Raw genomic sequence first — 19866 nt, forward strand, 5'->3', positions numbered from 1 at the left:
TTATTGATTAACTTAATTAATATAATTTAAAATATTATTATTAAGTAAATTAATTAAATAAATAATAGTATAATCAGTGCATAAATTAATTATCTAATTTAGCATCATTGAATTAAATATTAATATAATTAGCTTAAGTAATATAACTTTATATATATATATATATATAATTGATAATTAAATAATAATTAATGAATAATTTGTATTTAATATATTATTAAATTTATAATACATTAAATTTATTTTTTTAATTTATAACCATCTTATTCACATTTAAATCTCTATGCTAACAAATAATTTCTCAAAATTTAATAGAAATTTGTCATTCCAAACTGTTTTCAAGATTCAACCTCAAATCGACCAATACCTAGCAATACTGAGCAATACCTAGCAAAATCGAGAAATACCGAGCCATCATGGGTCCGATCCGGATCGGGTTGTCGGGGCGCGCGGTAAATAATGAGAATGCGTAGCGCGATTCTACTGACAGCCGAACATAGAGCTAAGTCCTGTGACCCGACCAAATAAAAGTTCGTGCTGGCCAGCGCTATTGTTAACCTTTTCCTCGCGATTGCGGCCATTGCGCCAACCGTCGTTGCACAGGCCGTCTTTCACCAACGATCCTCTCTCTCACCAATGCAAAATCTGAACTCATCAATCTTCCTCTTGCCGAACCCATCAACGTTGCAGTCACCTCCAAGTCTCCATCGCCGATTGGCTACTGCAAGTGCTTGATTTTGCAAGATTTCTTTGGGATCAAACTATGATTAATTTTATAAAATGAGAAAAAATAAATATTTATAGAATTTGCAAAAAAATTATATAAAAGTAATATCTATAACTTTTCAATAAGATAATTGATAAAAATAAAATTAATAATTTTATCTTTTTATTAAAGAATAGTAATATTAGTATACATACAAATTTAGCTATCTAATTCTTTTTTATTTTAATTTTATTCGTGTGAACATTAGTATTTTACTAGTAATAATAAATTACGATTCAAAATTTTTAAATGTAATTAAAATTGTTCAAATTCAAATAAATACAAATGCAATTAAAATCTTTGAGATTTTTCTTACTTAAATGCAATCAACATAATTGAAATTAAAAATATGCAATGCAATTAAATAAATAAACTAAACATATTTGAATATAAGCATAAATTTAATTAAAATATATGCGTTTCAAAGTTAATTAAATGCAATCAATATTAATTAAATTAAAATTAGCATAAATGCAATTACATTTTTTTGGAGTTTCTAACAGTTAGTTCTTATTTAAATACAATTAACATAAGTAAAATTAAAAAGCCGTAATGCATTTAAATAAATAAATTGAGAGTATTTAAATATAAGCTTAATGCAATTAAAAGCTTTCAGATTTTCTAAGACACAGCTCTTAATTTAATGCAATTAATATATTAAAAAAAAATCTAATGCAATTAATTATAGTTTTACCATTAAGAATATGACTGAGCATAACAAATACAAGTATATTGTTTTGTATAATAATAATAATAAATTTTTATTTTCAAAAAGAAAAAAGTGAAATATAATTAATAGGCTAGTGGAATAATTATATTGCTTATTCAATATTATTTTTCGATGAGAATTATGAAAAATATCAAATAATTAACTAAGAATATAGTGTGAATTTAATTTAATAATTAAAAAAAGCTATATAAATTTCCATTTAAAGTTAAAAATTTGAATTTTCAAACTTAGATCTCAAATATAAAGTGCACTTGAGAAATTATTTTGTGTGGTCACCGAATGACGTCCAGAAGCGAATGAGAACGGGTCATGTCTTTTGTTTTTTTGTATCATTGCTGAACACCGCTCGATCAGTATTGGGTGTCGTGGTTACTTGTTGACAAATAATTGATAAAAATTTGTCAAATTTAAAAAGAAAGAATTTTAACTTACTTGATAAATAATTTTCAAATGTGTATATATATATATAAACATACGCAAGTGAAGTTTTTTTAATATGTTTTAATACCATATTAATTAATCATAAAACTAATATCATCATTTTGTAATTTGGATACAATAAAATTAAAATTAAACAAATTAACTAAATTAATGTCACTTCATGAATGCTGCTCATTCAAATGCAGAAATAGCGAATGCAAAACCATTTCGTGCTCTTCAAACATAGAAAATCCCAAATCAGATGCATTCTTTCATTTATGAAAGCAATCAGAACCTTAGACGACCTCTGAAGAGGAGTTGCAACTGATTAGCGACAAGTAAGTTCTAATAGATCACCGTCGGAGAAGAGTGGCTGGAGATCGTGAAAGGCTACCTTGGAGTGTTACCGGATAAAATAAATCAATCAACTGTGAAAGAGTTTGAAAAAATCCGTAATTGTTCGGCGAGCTTACATTAAATGTGATGAAGATTTGGAGGCGACTGGTGGGTTTGGCGAGAGAAAGATGGATGAGTTGTTGCGTTCGATGAGAGGGAGATGAGCGGAGACAACTGATGTGTTTGAAATGCTCAAGTCTACTATCCAGTGAAACGCTCGATTGAATTAGTAATCGCTTGGATGTGAAACATAAGTTGGAAAGTACGAAAATTAGGGGTGTCAATTCGGGTCAGCGGGTCGGGTTCGGGTCGAATCCGGAACTGACCCGGCACTATTCGGGTCAACCCGAACCCGAACCGTTTTTAAAAACGGGTCAGATTTCTGGACCTGAAACCGACCCGATTCGGGTCCGGGTCAACTCGACCCGACACGAATGACCCGAAGTTGACCTAAAATTGCTAATTTTCGGGTAAAAAATCGAGTCAATATTCAATTTTCGGGTCAAAATCGGGTAAAAAAAGAGTCAATCTCGGATTTTCGGGTCAAATATAAGTTTTGGTGTCACTTTCGGGTCAATTTCGGGTTGCTGGGTCAACCCGAATCCGTACCGATTTTTAAAACGGGTTGATTTGTTGAACCCGACCCGTTTCAGGTTCGAGTTGACCCGAACCCGGATTTTTCCGGGTCAGATTCGGGTCGTGTCAAAAATTGAAACAGAAAAATAATGAATATTTTTCATGGATTATGAAATGATCCAATATTGACACCCCTATATTCCTTTCACTAAGACATTTATTTTGATTATAATATAACGAAGTTTCCAACATGTTTCAAGTGCTTTTGTCTGGGCTTATTTGGATTTGGATCAATACACTTTTGATGTCATAGAGCTCGTGCCATCGAGACATTCAATTCTACTATAAGACATTTGTTTGGATGAGATCAATATTTAATTTTAAAAGTTTATAATTTAAAGTTTATATTGTGATTTTTTTTCTTTTTCTAAAGTTTGTATTATATGATTGTATTGTGATTCATATTTGATCCGATAAATATAATATTTTCATTATGCTTTGGGAATAAACTTTATTATTTACATTCCAAAATCTAATTTCTAAGAAGAAAATGTATCCGAACTTTAGGAAGCACAAATTATTATGAATTTAAAGTTGATTGTGTCAAAGCTTTCAATGCATATTTGTGGTGGACTTCTCGTATTATTCATATGTAGTTGTTTTTGTTTTTATTTTGTTTTTATTTTTTTTTTGTTTTTATTTTTATTAATATGTAGTTGTTAAAGCTTCATTTGGGACATGTTTATGACTGCTTTAAAAAGCAATAAGAAAACGGTAAAGTTATAAGAAAGTCATCCCAAACGAAGCCTTTATTTAGTAATATCATGTCTTTGATTAAAAAAATTTTTTGATGTATTTTTTTTTTATAATTTTAAAAAGTGCATTTTTAATATTAAAATCTCTTTTTTATTATTATTTTTTTTCACTTTCTCACCTAATGCTGTTTCCCACAATAACTTATAAAGATTTTTACATATCTAACACTTAAAATTATTATATTTAACTATTTAACAGTTAAATTTTACTATTTATTCTTCTACCATCTAAAAATCCTTACCCTCCTTTAAAAAAAATGCACTTCCTTGCCTCCCGGCTACCGTCAAACCCAAACGCCGAAACTGTAATTCCGAAACTTCTTCTTCGCTAACTTCTCTTCTTCCTCGCTCGGTCGGCTGATTTGTTCGTCTAGGTATGTTCTTATCCATTTCCTTATCTGGTTTTCCTGTTCGTCAAACCCATTTAGCTCGGATTTTTGAAGACCAGGTTCGTTTAACCTAAAACAATCATCGGAGACCGAGAGCTCTGGATCGGCATCCTTTCATTACGAGCGGTTTTCTGAAGACCAGGTTTGTTTATTGATTCATGTATGGCCTAATTCTTCCGTCATCTGATATTATGGATTTGTCATATCCCTAAGAATCTAGACAATTCAGCCGTATCATGAGTTCATGAGCTTGTATTTAATGTCTAGTAACTGAGAATTTAACTAAGAAGCTTATGTTGGAAATCATGTGCAGAAAGTCCTATGTCTCATGCAAACACTTGTGCTGAATGTAAATACTTCAAGTTTTGTATCAACTGTTATGTATTGCAGACATGTTAAGTTATGTTGTAAACATTTGAAATTGTTATAAAAATTTTGTGCATTGCAATCTCTATACTATTTTCAGAGTTCTGCAAAGAATTTAGACCTCATGAATGTTTTAAAAGTAAAACAGGTTAGTTCATAAGTTCAGTTGATCCTTGCATATTCTATACAAAACTCTGATGTGAAACAAAGACAATTTAGTTCCAATTTCTTCTCCTTCATTGAGTTAGTTCCAGAAATCAATAAACTCGCCTAAAAAAAGGATATAATGTTCTCCACTATGCTTACAACAGTATAAGGTTCAATATAAGAGTTCTCTTTATTTTTAACTTCTAAATAAAAACATATAATGTACTTTACAAAAAGCATATCTCCTCACAAAAAAATATTCATTAGCAGCCAAAAAGCATATATCCTCGCCAAAAAATATGCAATTTTAATTAGGAACCAGAATTACAATCTGCCCGCCGAATGGGAGAACATGAGCGACTTGAGATTTGCGAGAGGGAGAAGACGAGCGACTTGAGATTCGCGAAAGGGAGAAGACGAGCGGCGTGGGATTTAGACATTCGCACGATAGTCGACCGCTCGGTTAGGATGTCTTCGCACTGGTTGGAGAAGACGATCGTGAGATTCAAACATGAGAGAGGGAGCTGCTCCAGTAACAAGGAAGATGAGAGGTGATTCCCATGCTCTTTCAGAGTTTGGGTTTGACGGGAGACAACATAGTGTTTTTTTTTTTAATGAGGGTAAGGTTTTTTAGGTTGTAGAAGAGTAACTAGTACAGTTTAGTTGTTAGATAGTTAAATATAATAGTTTTAAGTGGTAGGTATGTAAAAACCCCTTACTTATAATATTATATTAGTTTTTATTTATTTACAATCATAGCTTCGGAGGACCGAAATTTGTGCTCTAGTTCGGCATTTCTACGCTGCATGGAGAAATCCTCGAGAAAAGCCTTGAAATCTTTATTGATTCTGGTTATCACCTCCGACTGATTGACCGCTACCAGATGTACGTTTTATTCTAATTGTTCTTCTCCTTTAAGCTTTTATGTTTCTATGATCCTTTTTTTTATTCTTGGTGTTGTGACAATTTCTGCTTGAGTTATTATGTCTTTAATCTGCGAGGTTTTTCGGGAAAGAAGGGCTACGGGCACTGAAGTGTCCAATTATAGCGTCTTTAATTCCGATTTGGTTAGGATGTAGGAGTATTCTCATCAGTTTAACTGGTTATAGTGGGAATTAATGGAAGAGGAGTTCATTGTTTTTTTTCCAATAGAATTTACCCCAAAGAGTTATATTTTTCTGTGTAAGGATCATGGATTAGTATTGTGGTTGTATAATGTTGCTCGATATTGTGAGTAGAGTTCGATATTGTGAGTAGAGTGGATAATTCAATTGTTATGAAGCGAAAAAATTACTTGCCCCAATCTATGTGACACAATTAGCCTTGAAGGGGGAATTACCAACCCAAAATTATAGGGATTCTCACCCTTGAAGAGGAATCATTTATCTTACAAACCTAGAATAAAGTAGGAATTCAGGCAATTCTAGGCTACTTGAATTTTCGTGATAATTCCCTACATATAAGCCATTAGGTCTAAGCTTTAATTTTTAGCTGTTACAAGTGGTAGATGGGGGTGGCGGAGCTATATTTGATGTCCAACATCCATGACATAATTATCCCTTTCTTTGAAAATCACAACATCACATGTTGTGATAATTTGCTTAAATAACCATGGTATGTATATAATCCTTGTGAATGCCTAAGATTGGTGTCCTTGATTTTAACATATATTAGCTAGAGAAATATCTCGAGGAGAGGGATAAAAGAAAGAGAAGGATGAGAGAGACACCATTTTTTATACCATGGAACCTCAGGTAGGCAAATAGCTAAGAATCTGTTTCTCAGGTATATGAGGATCCAAAAGAATCCTTTAAGGCTATATCAATTAGGTACTTATAGGCTGTGAGGGCCTACATAAGGAGGGAGATCATCTCATGAAATGCGCCATACATATGAGGTTTGTTATAAATAATAAGTCTTCGTTTAACACTTGGGGCACATGTCAGCTTTTAAATCAAAGTCCCGCAAAAATATAGGAATTGTAAAAATCAATTGGACACAAGTTGTTGGGTGATTTGGGGGTGCATGTCTGCCTTGGGTATGGATTTTCCAAGACCAATTATTGCTTGCCTCACTTTGCTTATGGCTTTCTCAAGAAGGCTCTCAGTTGGAGGTGTGTTGAGCTTTTGGGGATGGGCAGAGTAAGGAGTGGCGAAGCTTCATATCTATGCCATCGGCTTGGTTGTGTTGAGATTTCTCTTTGTGGTTGTGCCGATCAAGTTGAGTACTCAACAACAACAACAACAGCATGCCTTTATCATTGAAACAATAACAATATTGTCATTGTTGGGTCCTAAGCCCTGGATGAAAAAATTGAAGAGCTATGGTAGGTGATAGCGAGTGTAAAAATTGTCGAACATTCATGACATGATTGAGCTGAGTAGTGATCATTTGTCTAATCTTAAGTCTATATGATAGTTGTCCATGTTATTGGTTGGATTTTTTGTGACTAATTTTGCTTTTAATGCATATCTGGCTAAATCGAGTTAGCTTTCCCCGATGACTTTTAATCCTTTAATAACATGCAAAGACGTGTTGTATTCTTGTCTGGTGGATGGATTGGTAGAGGCCAACTTTATATCAACCTTTATCTGAATCGACATTTACAAACCTTTTTCCCTTATCATTTGTGGAAACTATAGAAGGGAAAGAGGTAGAATATAGAGTAACTGTAAATGTTGATGTTGGAGTTAGAGCACATGTTGCAGCAAGATCGACTAGTCTTGATCTATCTACCTAACAAGACTGCATAATGTTCTTACATTTATAAATAAGGAAATCCAAAGTGATGGTGCATAGTGTCCTAATTCTTGGAGGTTTATCATAGTGTTGTTGATCAAGTTTATGCTATGACTTGTGTTATGTTTTTCGTTATTGAGTCTTTTGTTGTCATTATGTTAGAGGTTAATGTGCTATTTTTTTACTTAAGACAGGTATGCTGTTTCCTTATCCGATCAATGTTATATTTTTCATTTTCAAATAAGACATTATTATAAATAATGCATGAGATCTTGTAGTTTTGATGGTTATTGTGATGAATACAATACTTTAGTTATGGTTCTATGAGATTTCATACTCTTATAAATGCTTGGGTGAATGCTTGTGACAACATTTTCAATTGCACATCTATAAGCCAAATGGGTTGTAATAAGTGAACATATAGGATGTTCTATGTTGAATTTGATATGTTTCTCTCAACCCTAATGTAACTCCTTCATTAATATGTATTGTTGAGTGCTTGTGGCAGTAATTGTGAAGTACATCCTCCATAAACTTATCAAACTTATCTCATAGTGGAACTTTGTGGTTTATTGAGGTCCGACCTAGGTGGGTATTTTGGTTGATGGTATGAGGAAACCCTGATGGGGACATCAGCACATGGAAAGTTTATCAGAGAAGTGGTCGTCGATCTACGACCACGATCGAGTCGATGTATTTTTTAGCCATTTCATGTATTTGTCTTTTATTATTTTATTTGTCTCTTATTATTTATGTTGTATTTGTTTTCCCGCTTTTACCTTTTACTTAAGGGAGGTCGTATGTAAGCCCTTAGGGCATAGTCGTCTTTTTATTTTTGAGTCATTTTGTACAAGGCTATTTATAGCCCTTATGTTTCTCTTCGAAGCTTAATGATTGAATGATAAAATTTCTCCCCCATTTTTTAGTTCTTATGAGAGCTTGAGAGATTGGAGCGAGGTCCCTTGGAGAGGGAATATGGATTACCCACTTACCTTGGAGACGGCCGGGTTCGTGGTTCTTCTTTTATCAAAATTTTCTTCTCTCTTCTTCATCTAGCCGCTAGACAAAGGTTTCACCCAATCCCTAGGTCGCCGGCCACCTCGTCTTCCCACTTCCCACACCTGCCAACCACAACCTACCACCACCTCCCTAAATCAGCCCTTAATTTCCACCTAACCGCCGACCCATCTCCACCACCCCCCTAGCCAAACTGCCGGTTCCCTTTCCCCCACCTTGCCTCCAATTTTTCCAATCCCCACTTGAATAGTTTCCTTTCTTGCTTGACACCTTTTGGGAAAGTTATTTACTCTTAATCAAATAATTCAAATTTGAAATTTGAAACCTTTCATAAAATAAAATCCTATTTTAGGAAAGTTTCTTAAATCAAATTTAAAATTAATTTGATTTGGATTGGACATTAATTACCATCATAATTAGTAATTCCCAATGAGGAAAGTATTAAACTTGAATTAATTTCCCCCAAGCCCACCTAATGCCGCCGGCCCCCTAGTGGGTTTCTTTGGAAATTATTTCCAAACTCCAAGTCACCCTCTTGGAAAGAATTCAAAACCCTTCCCCACCTCCTTTGGCCGAAATCTCCCTTTTTGGAATTTAATTAAAACCATTCCCTATCACCCTTGCCGTCGGCCCCTCCCTCCTTTTCCCTTCCTTGAATATTTCACTCAAGGATCTAGAAGGAAATTGTTGAATTAATTCCTCTTCACTTAAACCTCCCAAAATCTAAACCTAAATTCCCCAATCCTCTCCCATTCATGGCTGGGCACTTCTTCCCCTTTTACCCTTGGGAGTTTTCAAGATAAGCTCCTCTCTTTCAATAGGAGCCTTCAAGGGAAGTACCAATGAGCGTGTTCAACACTTCAACACTTGAGAGAAACTTCTTTCTCTCTCAGTTGAACCTTCAAGATAAGCTACGACAAACATCTTCAACCTTTCAACTACTTGTTTCCGGGCTTCGACAAATGGTAAACTTCTTCCCCTTTTCAATTATCTTCCTAATCTACTAATCTTGCAGGTCGTGATCTAGTTGAGAGGAATCGTGCCTCGCCTTCTGCTTAAGCTTTGCAAACGTAGGATTGGGCGTGCTTTCTATGTACTATCTTATTGTTAGATTAGAGATTTTGTTGAAAGCTATTTACTTTGCATGTTATTGAGCTTCTAACTTGTTTTGATAATCCAAGTGTTTGGCATGTGGCTTGGCCTAAGCGTAGCCACCCCTCTTACGTTTTGTTTTGTTGTTTAAATTGCTAATTGCTCTAATCATAATTGTTTTTATCAAGAAATCGTGCAAATTCTTATCGCATGCAAATCAAACCCACATTGAGATTAGTTTTTTTTGGGTAGCTGTAGCTATTTGTAAAGTTCTTTTGTAAAACTATTTGTAGGAAAGTTATTTTTTAAAGTTATTATACTATATTTTACAATTGAGAAGATGGAATTATAAAATTTTGGATTAAGAAACCCCGGAACATCCCTCGGATCATAATTGTATTTTTAAAACATAGGATGATGAGCTTGGTTATAAAATCTATTTTAGACAAAAAAAATTTCTAACGCAATTGAAAAACTAATCCAAATGTAAGTGCAGTTGCTATTTGAAAAGCAAAGTTGATAGAAAGTTGTTTCAAATAGACCACAAAGTTGATGTGGCTTGAAATTGTAAGCTAATTGAGATTTAAAATTATTTTATTGCTAAAAATTAGAAGTGAATAAATCATATGAGATTGTGGGGATTCATCTCATAATTATGTGGACTTGCTCACATTTGTAGATAATTGACTAACTCTCAGGGAATCCTTAACTAAAGTAAGAATTCAAATGACTATAGTATATATAGGATGACTTAGGGCCTAGGTTTTCTTAATGCAAATCTTGGATGAAATACACATGATCACATATATAAGGTCAAATTCTTAGTCTTGATATATCATTAAAAATTGCATGATCATGGACAAATGTCAAAAATTGCATGATCATGGACAAATGTCAATGCATGTTTGAATTGAAAGCTTCTAAAATTAAATTCATGATCATTTAGGCTATGATTTAACAACCTAATAGTCTAACTGATCGCCTCAATGAGATGAACCCAAGTACACAATAAATGCTTTGCTATGTTTCTAAATAAGCCTAGATCAAGAGCTTTAATCATAGTTAAAAACTTTAGAATATCAATTTAAGGACCAAATGATCTTCAAATTTGACATGCATATAATCAAACTAAAAATCTCGATAAGATGAATCCAACGAGCTTAATATTGCTTAATTCCGATAACATTAAGGCACTTAAATGCCAAATGTATGTTCTATGATCAAGAAAATCAATATAGGTCATCCAATCGAGTATTTTGGATTTTTTCTATATTTACGTGGAATGTTACTCTTAAAAATATATGAATTGGCCCCAATCTCTACATTAAGGGAAACATTTCCTAGGTATTCAAGAGAGCATAAAAGCTTAAAGAATTCTATATTTCTGTTAGAGCATCACTGACATTGGACCACCACATGACAACCATTGTCGGACAACCACATGACCGTCGTTGGAACTTCATCGCCCAAAGGTGCCATCAAAGCATTGCTCGACAGTCGCCGTTGGACCTTTGTCGCTCGATTGGAACACCATTCCACCGCCATCAAACAACCACTCGATCATTGTTACGGGACCACCATCTGATTGCCATCATTGGAGCTTCACTGCCTGACCTTAGCCATTATATCACCATTCGGTCGTTGTTGTTGGACCACTGCTCGATCGCCGTCTCCAGACCTCTATCGGACCATCGCCGTCCGACTGTAACATTGAATCACTGCCCGACGACACTCGTTAGACCTTCGCTACCCAAACATTGTCATTTAATCACTATCGTGTGGCCCTATTCAAACTGCTACCGCTCGAACAATATTTTCATATTGTTATCACTTAGCCACAATCATTTGAAGGCCTTCCATCCCAATACCAACTCCACCATATTTCCTAGCTATTTCTTATACTCTTGTAATATTATCATCTCTAATTTAAGAGATGGACAAACATTTTAAATTAACACTCTCATAGTGAAATCAGTTCAACTGGGCTTGGCCCCATCGTTTTTTCCCTTTGCCGATTTTTCAAGTAGAAACTTTGACGTGATTCGTGCTCTTTTCATTTATTTGTTTATTTGCTGGATCTTTGTATAAAGCTTGTACTATAAAATATCTTACTCCACTAGTGCAAATTTTCTAGCATGTAACAAGCTTACAATTTAATTTAGATAATAATTATTCTCTTTTGATGAAAACTAAAGACACAAAATTGGTCATAAATGATAATTTAATGATCACCCAAATAAAAAATCGACCAAGGAACACACAGTCAAGGAAAATCACACAATGATCGAAAATTATATCACAATTGAAAATTCTTAATTGTATGAGCTTTCACCAAATCTAATCACTTAAAAATTAATCACTAATATTATTAAAAAAAAAAAAGAACAAGGAAACTGATGCGGACATCCAACCGTCCATGCCAATCCGAGGAGCTGAAGATCGACGACCGAGATCACTTTGATTTTTTTTCGTTTATTAAGTGTATTTTAATTTAGTTTTGCAATTTCTCATTTTACCCTCTTGTTTTATGTAAGCCCAAGGGGCGAATGTGTCTTTTAATTTCTCTTGATTCCTATATATAGAGGCCCCTTCTCTTGTATTTGAAGGATGGATTATTGATAATGGAAAATTTTATTTTCATGTTGATCTCTTAGTGAGTTCAGAAGGATCTCTTTGTGAGTTCCGACTTTCCCAAGATCTCTTTGTGAGTTCTTGAAAAGAGTTTCGCGGATCACTTTGTGAGTTCCGAGATTCTCAAGATCTCTTTGTGAGTTCTTGAGGAGAGTTTCGTGGATCTCTGTGTGAGTTCCGACATCCCTACAATCTCCTTTGAGATCTTGAAGTTTAAGAGCGTGAGGTTAGAAATTCCTAGATTTTTCTAAACTTCTCATCATCTACCAAGCTCGGGCTTTTCCTCCCCAAGTTCTCCTTGCCGCCGGCCCTGTTGGCCCGTCCAAAAATTCACTCGCCGGCCATCCCTTAGGCCGACGCCCACCAACCCCTACCTCCCCCTCTCTTCCTCCTTGGAATAAAGAAATTTCTTAATTAAGAGAGGCTCACAATTAATGACAATTCAAATTCAAAATTTAAATTTGAATTAGCATTAAATACTCCTTAAATTCGTCCCTCCAATTAAGCCAATAACCATTAATTTAAATCTGAAATTTAATTTCAGATTTAAATCAATTAATCATTTAATCCTCACAATTAATGACAATTCAAATTCAAAATTTGAATTTGAGTTAGCATTAATTACTCCTTAAATTCGTCCCTCCAATTAAGCCAATAACCATTAATTTAAATCTGAAATTTAATTTCAGATTTAAATCAATTAATCATTCAATCCTCCCAATTAATGACAATTCAAATTCAAAAATTGAATTTGAATTAGCTTTAATTACTCCTTAATTTCAGATTTCCATTCTCTCTCCCCAAATTGATTTGAGCTTTAATTAATCTTGCCACCTAGGCAAGTATATGGCATTTACGTTTCACATCAGAAACAATCATAAAACTCTAAAGTGTTAATCTTGGTCAAATGCCGGTAATAGGAGATATTTCTTCCAAAATTTTGTAGTTACCACTTACGCGGTACGCCACATTGGAAGGATCTTCATCTAACTAGCACTCCAGTACAAAGAGGATATAAAAAATTTAAAAAGAAATATCATTGAAAAATAATTTATTTAAGAGAGTACAAGGAGATATTTCCTCCAATATTTTATAGTTAACATTTATTGCACACTGGAAGCATCTCATCTAACTAGCATTCAAGCACAAAAAAGAAACAAAATAATTAAAAAAAATCATTCAAAATTAATTTTTTATGCTCAGTTAATTTATTCTTAATCACTCATTTCCTCCAAAAGATAGGTTCAACAATATGCATCCTGTAAAATTGCGTATGATGTTCATGGTTGGGAAACAGAAACCGATATAGTTTTTACTGCCATGTGAAAGTCACAGACCAGCTCGCTAGAAAGTTTGATGTAGGACCGATGTCCCCATCAAAGTTGCTGCCACAGCCTCTATATTACCGAATCCATCTCACAAAACAGGAAACCAATCAACCATGCTACTAATATTCAAGTCACAAGCAACCTATAGCAACAAAAGGCTTCCAAGCAAAGCCCGACAGAAACACTTGACTCAACAAGTCAAAACAAGATATTCTAACTTCACATCTTAGATGAAGGTCAAGGTCCAAACGGCAGGTCCAATTGAAGGGCCAATTGATAAACCCTAGAGAGCCAGAGCAGCCAAACCAAACCAGCAATGGGAAACTAATCAAACTGGATGAAATAAGGTCAGAACATTATGGAGCACATCCTATTCTCTGTAGGTATTATAATTATGGGCATGCCTAAAATTCCAAAACTAAAACTGAAAATATAAAAAAAATAGATAAACTATGAACATAACATTAAAATTAAAGTTCAGAATGATGATTTGCATCAGAACTGCTGAAATTATCTCTAGAATCTCTTACTCTAGCTCATCCCTTTTCTTTTAAGCTATTGGAAGATGTTTAGTGGATTGGGGAGTTCGATTGATTTTTCATTGTCTCTGCAGCAGGGCAATCTACTTAGACTAATTTAAGATGATCCTTTTTTATGTTTGAAATTTAATTGCTTCTATTTTTTTTGGCATGCTGGTTTGACACTCTTTAGATTTTTTCTTGCTTTGCGAGGAACAGAGCCTGAATTCCTCTTTGTAAATCATAATTGCTGATAACACGTTTGAGGGCATAATTGATTGTGCTTCTATTCCTTATTGAATTATTTTCTGGCATTCTGCTGTTCTTTAAGGTTATTGTAGTTGCAATTTCTTCTCCTCAATTTAAGTTTTGACCTTTTTTTTCTTAAGATGGAGAAATCTACAGCTTATCTAACTTACAAGGGATCCATTTCTGAGGCGATTGTTGAAGCTCAGAATCAGAAGAAGCTTTTTCTCGTTTTTATCTCAGGTTGAATTCATTCTTTATGGAGATTATACAAAAACATGATTTTCTGTTGGTGAAATGCATTCCTTCGAGTACAATGCTTGTAGAGGCGTGTTTTTTAGGTGTTAGTTTTTAGTGCTTAGCAACGTTTAAGTTTAATATCTTCATGTTACTTTTCAGGTGACGATGAGAATTCAGCCAATCTAGAAAATTCGACTTGGTTAGATGATCAAGTACGTCTTTTTTAAGAACTTGGCATATGGTCGAAATAGTTGGTTTTGCAGCTTAAAATAGTCAATCCTCCTCTCATGCTTATTTCTGTGTTTCCATATCTGCTCAGGTAGGAGCAGCAGTATCAAGATATTGCATCTTCTTGCATCTGATTCAAGGACATGTTGAAGCATCACAGTTTTCTGCCATTTGTATCCGTTATTCATTGATTTTACTGTATTCTATAAAGCTTGATTTGTTCTGAAATGTTTTAATTAATTCAGTATATTTTTTTTCAAAATTTGTCATTAAAATGTTAACAGCTTGCCAACAAGTGTTGGTCAACTGCTTAGAGTAGTTTTCCTTTGATCAATCCTAGTATTTTGCTATTATTTCAATAATAAGATATTTTTTAGATTTCAGTATTGAATGAGAGGGATTAGTAAATCCTGCCCAAATATTTGTATTATGTCAGTTGATGATAACATGACAAAATGATTAAGTTTGGCATGCATGTAAACTAATGCAGTAAATATTATTTAAAATGAATATTTTGACCAGTTGTTTTCATTTGTTCTTACTTGCTTTTAAATGTATAAGCTACATAGCATATTAGTTCTCAATAATTTACAAGTTTTTTTGTTCAGCTTACATGATCTTGTCCAGATCCTCAGAAAGCTGTTCCGAGCATTTCTGCTGTTGGTTACAATGGTTTAATGCTTTGGCAACATGGTATTTCTAAACTCTTTCAAGATTCTTTTCTTTTTGTAGTCACATATGTTTCAATTTAAATAACGAATTGCTCTTTGTTTTTTATTTGAAAACTATCAGAAGGTTACATTGATTGTGAAACTTTTATCGAGAGTATTGAGAAGGCTTGGGCTGCCATGCATTTCCAGGTTTGCAGCCATTATTATTTGCGTAGTTTGTACTTCCTACTCAGCTTGCTGATTACCATCTCAATAGCTTTCAAAAATGTGATTTATGCAACAAACAGGATACTGCTACAGTCCTTTTGTCAGCTGCACTTGCTTCAAAGAAACCTGATCCTTCAAGTTCTAGTTCAACAGATGTTGCTTCAGTTGAGCAAGGGGAATCCTCAAGCCTACATGATCCATCATCGTTAGCTGGTAATGAAGCCCTAAATGTAGAAGCTGAACCATCAAATGATCCTGAAGCTCTGGTCGAGCAACAGGTTAGTGTTTTTTGGAGGTTTCTCGGCTCCATTCATTTTAAACATTCTCATTAAGTAATTTTAGCCCTTTTGTTTTTAGAAACTTACTTTTTCTGAGACTCTATGCCCCTTATCCTTCAACGAGGCTCGATGCTCTCAATGTAACCCTATACTTAAGTGAAGTTGTTTGTATCTGACATTTAATCTTGTAGGTGGAGGATGTCAGTGAGGATGATAACGCCATGCAGTTGGATACCGCTAATGCAGCGAAGGTCTATAGCGAAGACAGAGAGAACAAAGAGAATGAAACAAAAGAAATCTCGCATTCTGCTACCCACAACATTCCAGATTTCCTGGCGGTGCCACGGGAGTATCAGTCTATTGAAAACCATCCAAATTCTTCTCCAGAACCAGTTGTGGAAATCCATTTATCCAGTTCAGGGTCTTCTCAAATAAATGCTATTGAGGTGCAAGAAAGAACACACTCTGTTCCGGATGAGATTATTGACAGTGAAAATACTATTAAGTCCACCACTATCCATCTCAGTATCCGCATGCCTAGTGGAACTAGTCTTCAAGAGAAGTTCACTATCACTGATAGATTGAAGTCAGTGAAAAACTATGTGGATGACAACAATGACAGCAATCTGGGTTCATATGATTTAGCTATTCCTTACCCTCGAAAAGTATTTGGTGAGGAAGGTATGTTGTTTAGGTTTACGTTTTCTTCAGCTTGAAATTGTAAGTGTCTTCATAATAATTTTACTGGATATTAAACACAAAAGTTACTTGTTAGCGTGGGTTTATATGTTCTTGATACAATGAGAACTACACGCTCTTGCAGTTAGTCGTAAGTCATGATTACATAAAAAATAAAAATAAAAAAAAAATAAAATAAGCCTTAATCCCACTATGCGGGTCAGCTACATGAATCTTTTTTCTCCATTGTGTTATGTTAAGAGCCAAATTCTCATTTAAATCTAATAAATAAAGATCTTTTCTAAAATTTTTTAATCAAGTCTTTTTAGGTCTACCTCTACCTTTCTTAACATAAGCCAAATCTAATATATCTATTTTCCTAACCGGGTCATCAGAAGGCCGCCGTTTAATGTTACCAAACCATCTAAACAATAGATCCAAGATATCTAAAACGTGTAATCTTATTAATGACTTGATCGTCCAAAATCATAATCCCCCACTAGATCTATTACTACTAAAATTATACTCCATATATTTTGTTTTAGATCTACTCAAACGAAAACCTATGGATCTAATCATAAGATTTTTTTTTTTTCCATTTTTATGGCGAGAGTTGAAGTGCCAAGTTGTTGCATTCAGCATACTTCAATTTTTTGCATATATATATATATATATATACATATATACATACATATATACATATATACATACATATATACATATATACATACATATATACATATATATATACATATATATTTATATATATATATATATATAATATATATGTTTTTGTTGTGGGTTTCTATTTCCTATGAATGATATGTTAATATTGTGACAAGTACATAGGCATTGTTAAGTGTCTTTTTTTTTTAATAGAAAGTAACAAAAGGTGGTCAGAATGCTGCTTTACATTAAATGCAAGCAAGTTATGGATGTTTTATTTTAAGGAATGAACTTATATTGCAGTATTTCTGTTTTTAGTGATCTTGGTGGCATATTATGGGAGTAGTTATCATTTAACTTCACTGAGCTTTAGTTAAATATCACGTAGACCATTGAGGTTTAGCAAAATATCAACTATCTCTCTTGGGTTGACCATTTCATCAATTAAGCATTAAAATAATGGGTTTTTAGTTATTAACTTAAACAAACAAAAAAAAAATCTAAACCTAAGTTACCTGTGTAAATTTAGGATTTATTCTAACAAATTTAGTATATATATAATCCATTTTTATTGCTTGTTATATGTCTGAATTTTCTTGCATTCTTATAATTGGCACACTTGTATACTCTTTGATTAATACAACCTTGTTTGCAGGAGTAATTGTTCTTACATTTTAGAGTTTCTTTTGTTATTCTGCATTTATTATAAGATTCACGAATTTAGAGCAGCAATCCATGTTACTTCACTAAACCATTTTGGGCTTGTATTTTTGCTGCAGACATGAGTAAAGCTTTGTCTGAATTAGGGTTTGCTGGCCGGCAGGCATTGATAGTAATTCCAAGAAGTGGAGTCTCAGGCCATCAGAGGGTATCGTTGCCATCTAATGACATACAAACTGCTGCAAATCAAACTACTTCTAATGACAATGGAATCGGCTATTTTGGATATCTGAAAAGGGCATTATCATATTTGAACCCCTTCTCCTATTTGGGTGGTAATGGTGGTCAATCATGTTCAGAACAAGCACCAAATGTTGATTTATGGCAATACCGTCAGTTCACTGATTTCCAAATCTTCTGATGTTTTGAATTTAGTTAATTTCTAAATCATGTGCAGTACCAATTGAATATACCGGCTTGATGATTGACTGCTCCTTAAAAGTGAGCAAAATCAATTGATGTAGCTTTTTTCAAAGCTTTTTTAATGACATTAAGGTTTCGTTTGGGGCGGCTTTCTTACTGTTTTTTAAAATAGCTTTTTAGTACAAAAATTTAAAATTTTGTACTAAAAAGCTGCTTTAAGAAGCAGTAAGAAAGCCGCCCCAAATGAAGCCTAAGGCTGGGCGGTTTTCTTACTACTTCTTAAAGCATCTTTTTAGTTCACAAATTTGTATTTTTTATATCAGAAAGCTGCTTTAAGAAGCAGCAAAAAAACCGTCCTAAACAAAGCTTCAGAATCACAAGTTGAGAAAATTTGTATCAAGACGAGGATCAGTTCTTTAGCTAATAAAATTATCTTGAGGTGAATGTAATATATTAATAATTAATCAGTTCTTGCATTATATTCATTTCATCTTATTTTCTTCTCTTATCCTTGCTGCCGTACTTGAGATAAAAATTTATTCCTCTTATTCACCATGCAGGTCCAAATCCTGGCCTCCAGAACTCTTTATCCAGAATGGAAGCTTTGCGAAATCAATATTCATCAAATCCCCAGAACACAATTGCCAGTGCTTCGACCTCAAGATCATCTTCCAGACCTTTTGGCAGCAACATTCATACTCTCAGGCAAGATGAAGATGATTTTTCCTCTCGTGATAGAAACACTTTCTGGAATGGTAATTCTACCCAATACGGAGGCAATGATCAGTAGGAATTTAACAGACCATTTGAGGTGTTTCTGCAGTGGCTTTGCGCAGGCAATTGTAGTGATTGAGAGCATCCAGGATGAAATTTGAAGTTCTAAACTGCTATTAAGACTTAGAAGCTCAATTGCTTCCTTGATAATATATGTCAACTTTGTATATGTAGATATGATGTCCTATTTCTATGTGAGCATTGAGCTTGCCTTTATAAGAATGATATGCTATTATGATTAGATATTTAATTTTTGAAGTTGAAGTTGGATGATTAAAATGAAAATATATTTAAGGAATTTTGTGTGATAAGAAGTGAAGATTTAGGTTTCGTTTTGGATGATTTTTTTACTGTTTTTTAAAGTAGCATTTTAGTATAAAAGTTAAAATTTTTATATCAAAAAATTGTTTTAAGACACAGTAAGAAACCTGTCCCAAACGAAGCCTTAATGGTGAATTTTATAGAATTGTAATTAGATTGATGATGTTATATGTATACGAATGTTGGAATGTAAAGAAGTTATTGATATTTATGTTGTGTGATAAAAGTGAGAATATTAAGTATGAATGTGTGATAATTAGGAAGGTTAAATTGATGAATGATTGTAATTACATTGTGGTATGAAAAAGTTGATTGAAATTATATTATTAGAGAAATGAAATTATATTAAAGTTGATTGAGGTTTGGATGTGTGCAATGAATGGTATACAATATCAGTTATTATATTATTAGAGAGAATTGAAGTTATGAAGAAAAAAATGAATATATATTTGTTTATATGGTTATAAATTGTTCAAAATTATTTGTGAAGAATATGCTTAACATTTCAAATAGTGTTGAATAGAAATGAAAGAAAAGCAAGGAT

The 19866-nt window shown here is 33.5% G+C and overlaps 1 protein-coding gene across 4 annotated transcripts; it reads left to right on the forward strand.

The window, feature by feature from the left end:
* Positions 1 to 3978: 3978 nt before the first annotated feature.
* On the forward strand, positions 3979 to 19299 carry LOC110114811 (plant UBX domain-containing protein 11). 4 transcript variants are annotated; one of them, XM_028696076.1, is made up of 11 exons: positions 3979 to 4077; positions 4152 to 4252; positions 14320 to 14419; positions 14576 to 14628; positions 14736 to 14817; positions 15272 to 15337; positions 15437 to 15504; positions 15603 to 15800; positions 15992 to 16481; positions 17924 to 18196; positions 18788 to 19299. In XM_028696076.1, the coding sequence occupies exons 3-11, from the start codon at positions 14320 to 14322 to the stop codon at positions 19015 to 19017; spliced, it is 1560 nt and encodes a 519-aa protein (XP_028551909.1). In that variant the 5' UTR covers positions 3979 to 4077; positions 4152 to 4252; the 3' UTR covers positions 19018 to 19299. The 4 variants fall into 4 exon arrangements, with proteins under 4 accessions (XP_028551909.1, XP_020703480.1, XP_028551910.1 ...); XM_020847821.2 differs by having other exon boundaries at positions 4152 to 4234; XM_028696077.1 differs by having other exon boundaries at positions 3981 to 4077; positions 4147 to 4252.
* The last annotated feature ends 567 nt before the right edge of the window (positions 19300 to 19866 follow it).

Source organism: Dendrobium catenatum, unplaced genomic scaffold (genome assembly GCF_001605985.2).
Source record: "Dendrobium catenatum unplaced genomic scaffold, ASM160598v2 fragScaff_scaffold_716, whole genome shotgun sequence".
NCBI lineage: Eukaryota > Viridiplantae > Streptophyta > Magnoliopsida > Asparagales > Orchidaceae > Dendrobium > Dendrobium catenatum.

Bases quoted from the DNA above. Each gene is read 5' to 3' on its own strand.
- LOC110114811 (XM_028696076.1), top strand. From the start codon at position 14,320: ATGGAGAAATCTACAGCTTATCTAACTTACAAGGGATCCATTTCTGAG. The intron at 15,801-15,991 runs GTTAGTGTTTTT...TTAATCTTGTAG, and splicing joins AAGCTCTGGTCGAGCAACAG to GTGGAGGATGTCAGTGAGGA. The intron at 18,197-18,787 runs GTCAGTTCACTG...TTCACCATGCAG, and splicing joins TGTTGATTTATGGCAATACC to GTCCAAATCCTGGCCTCCAG.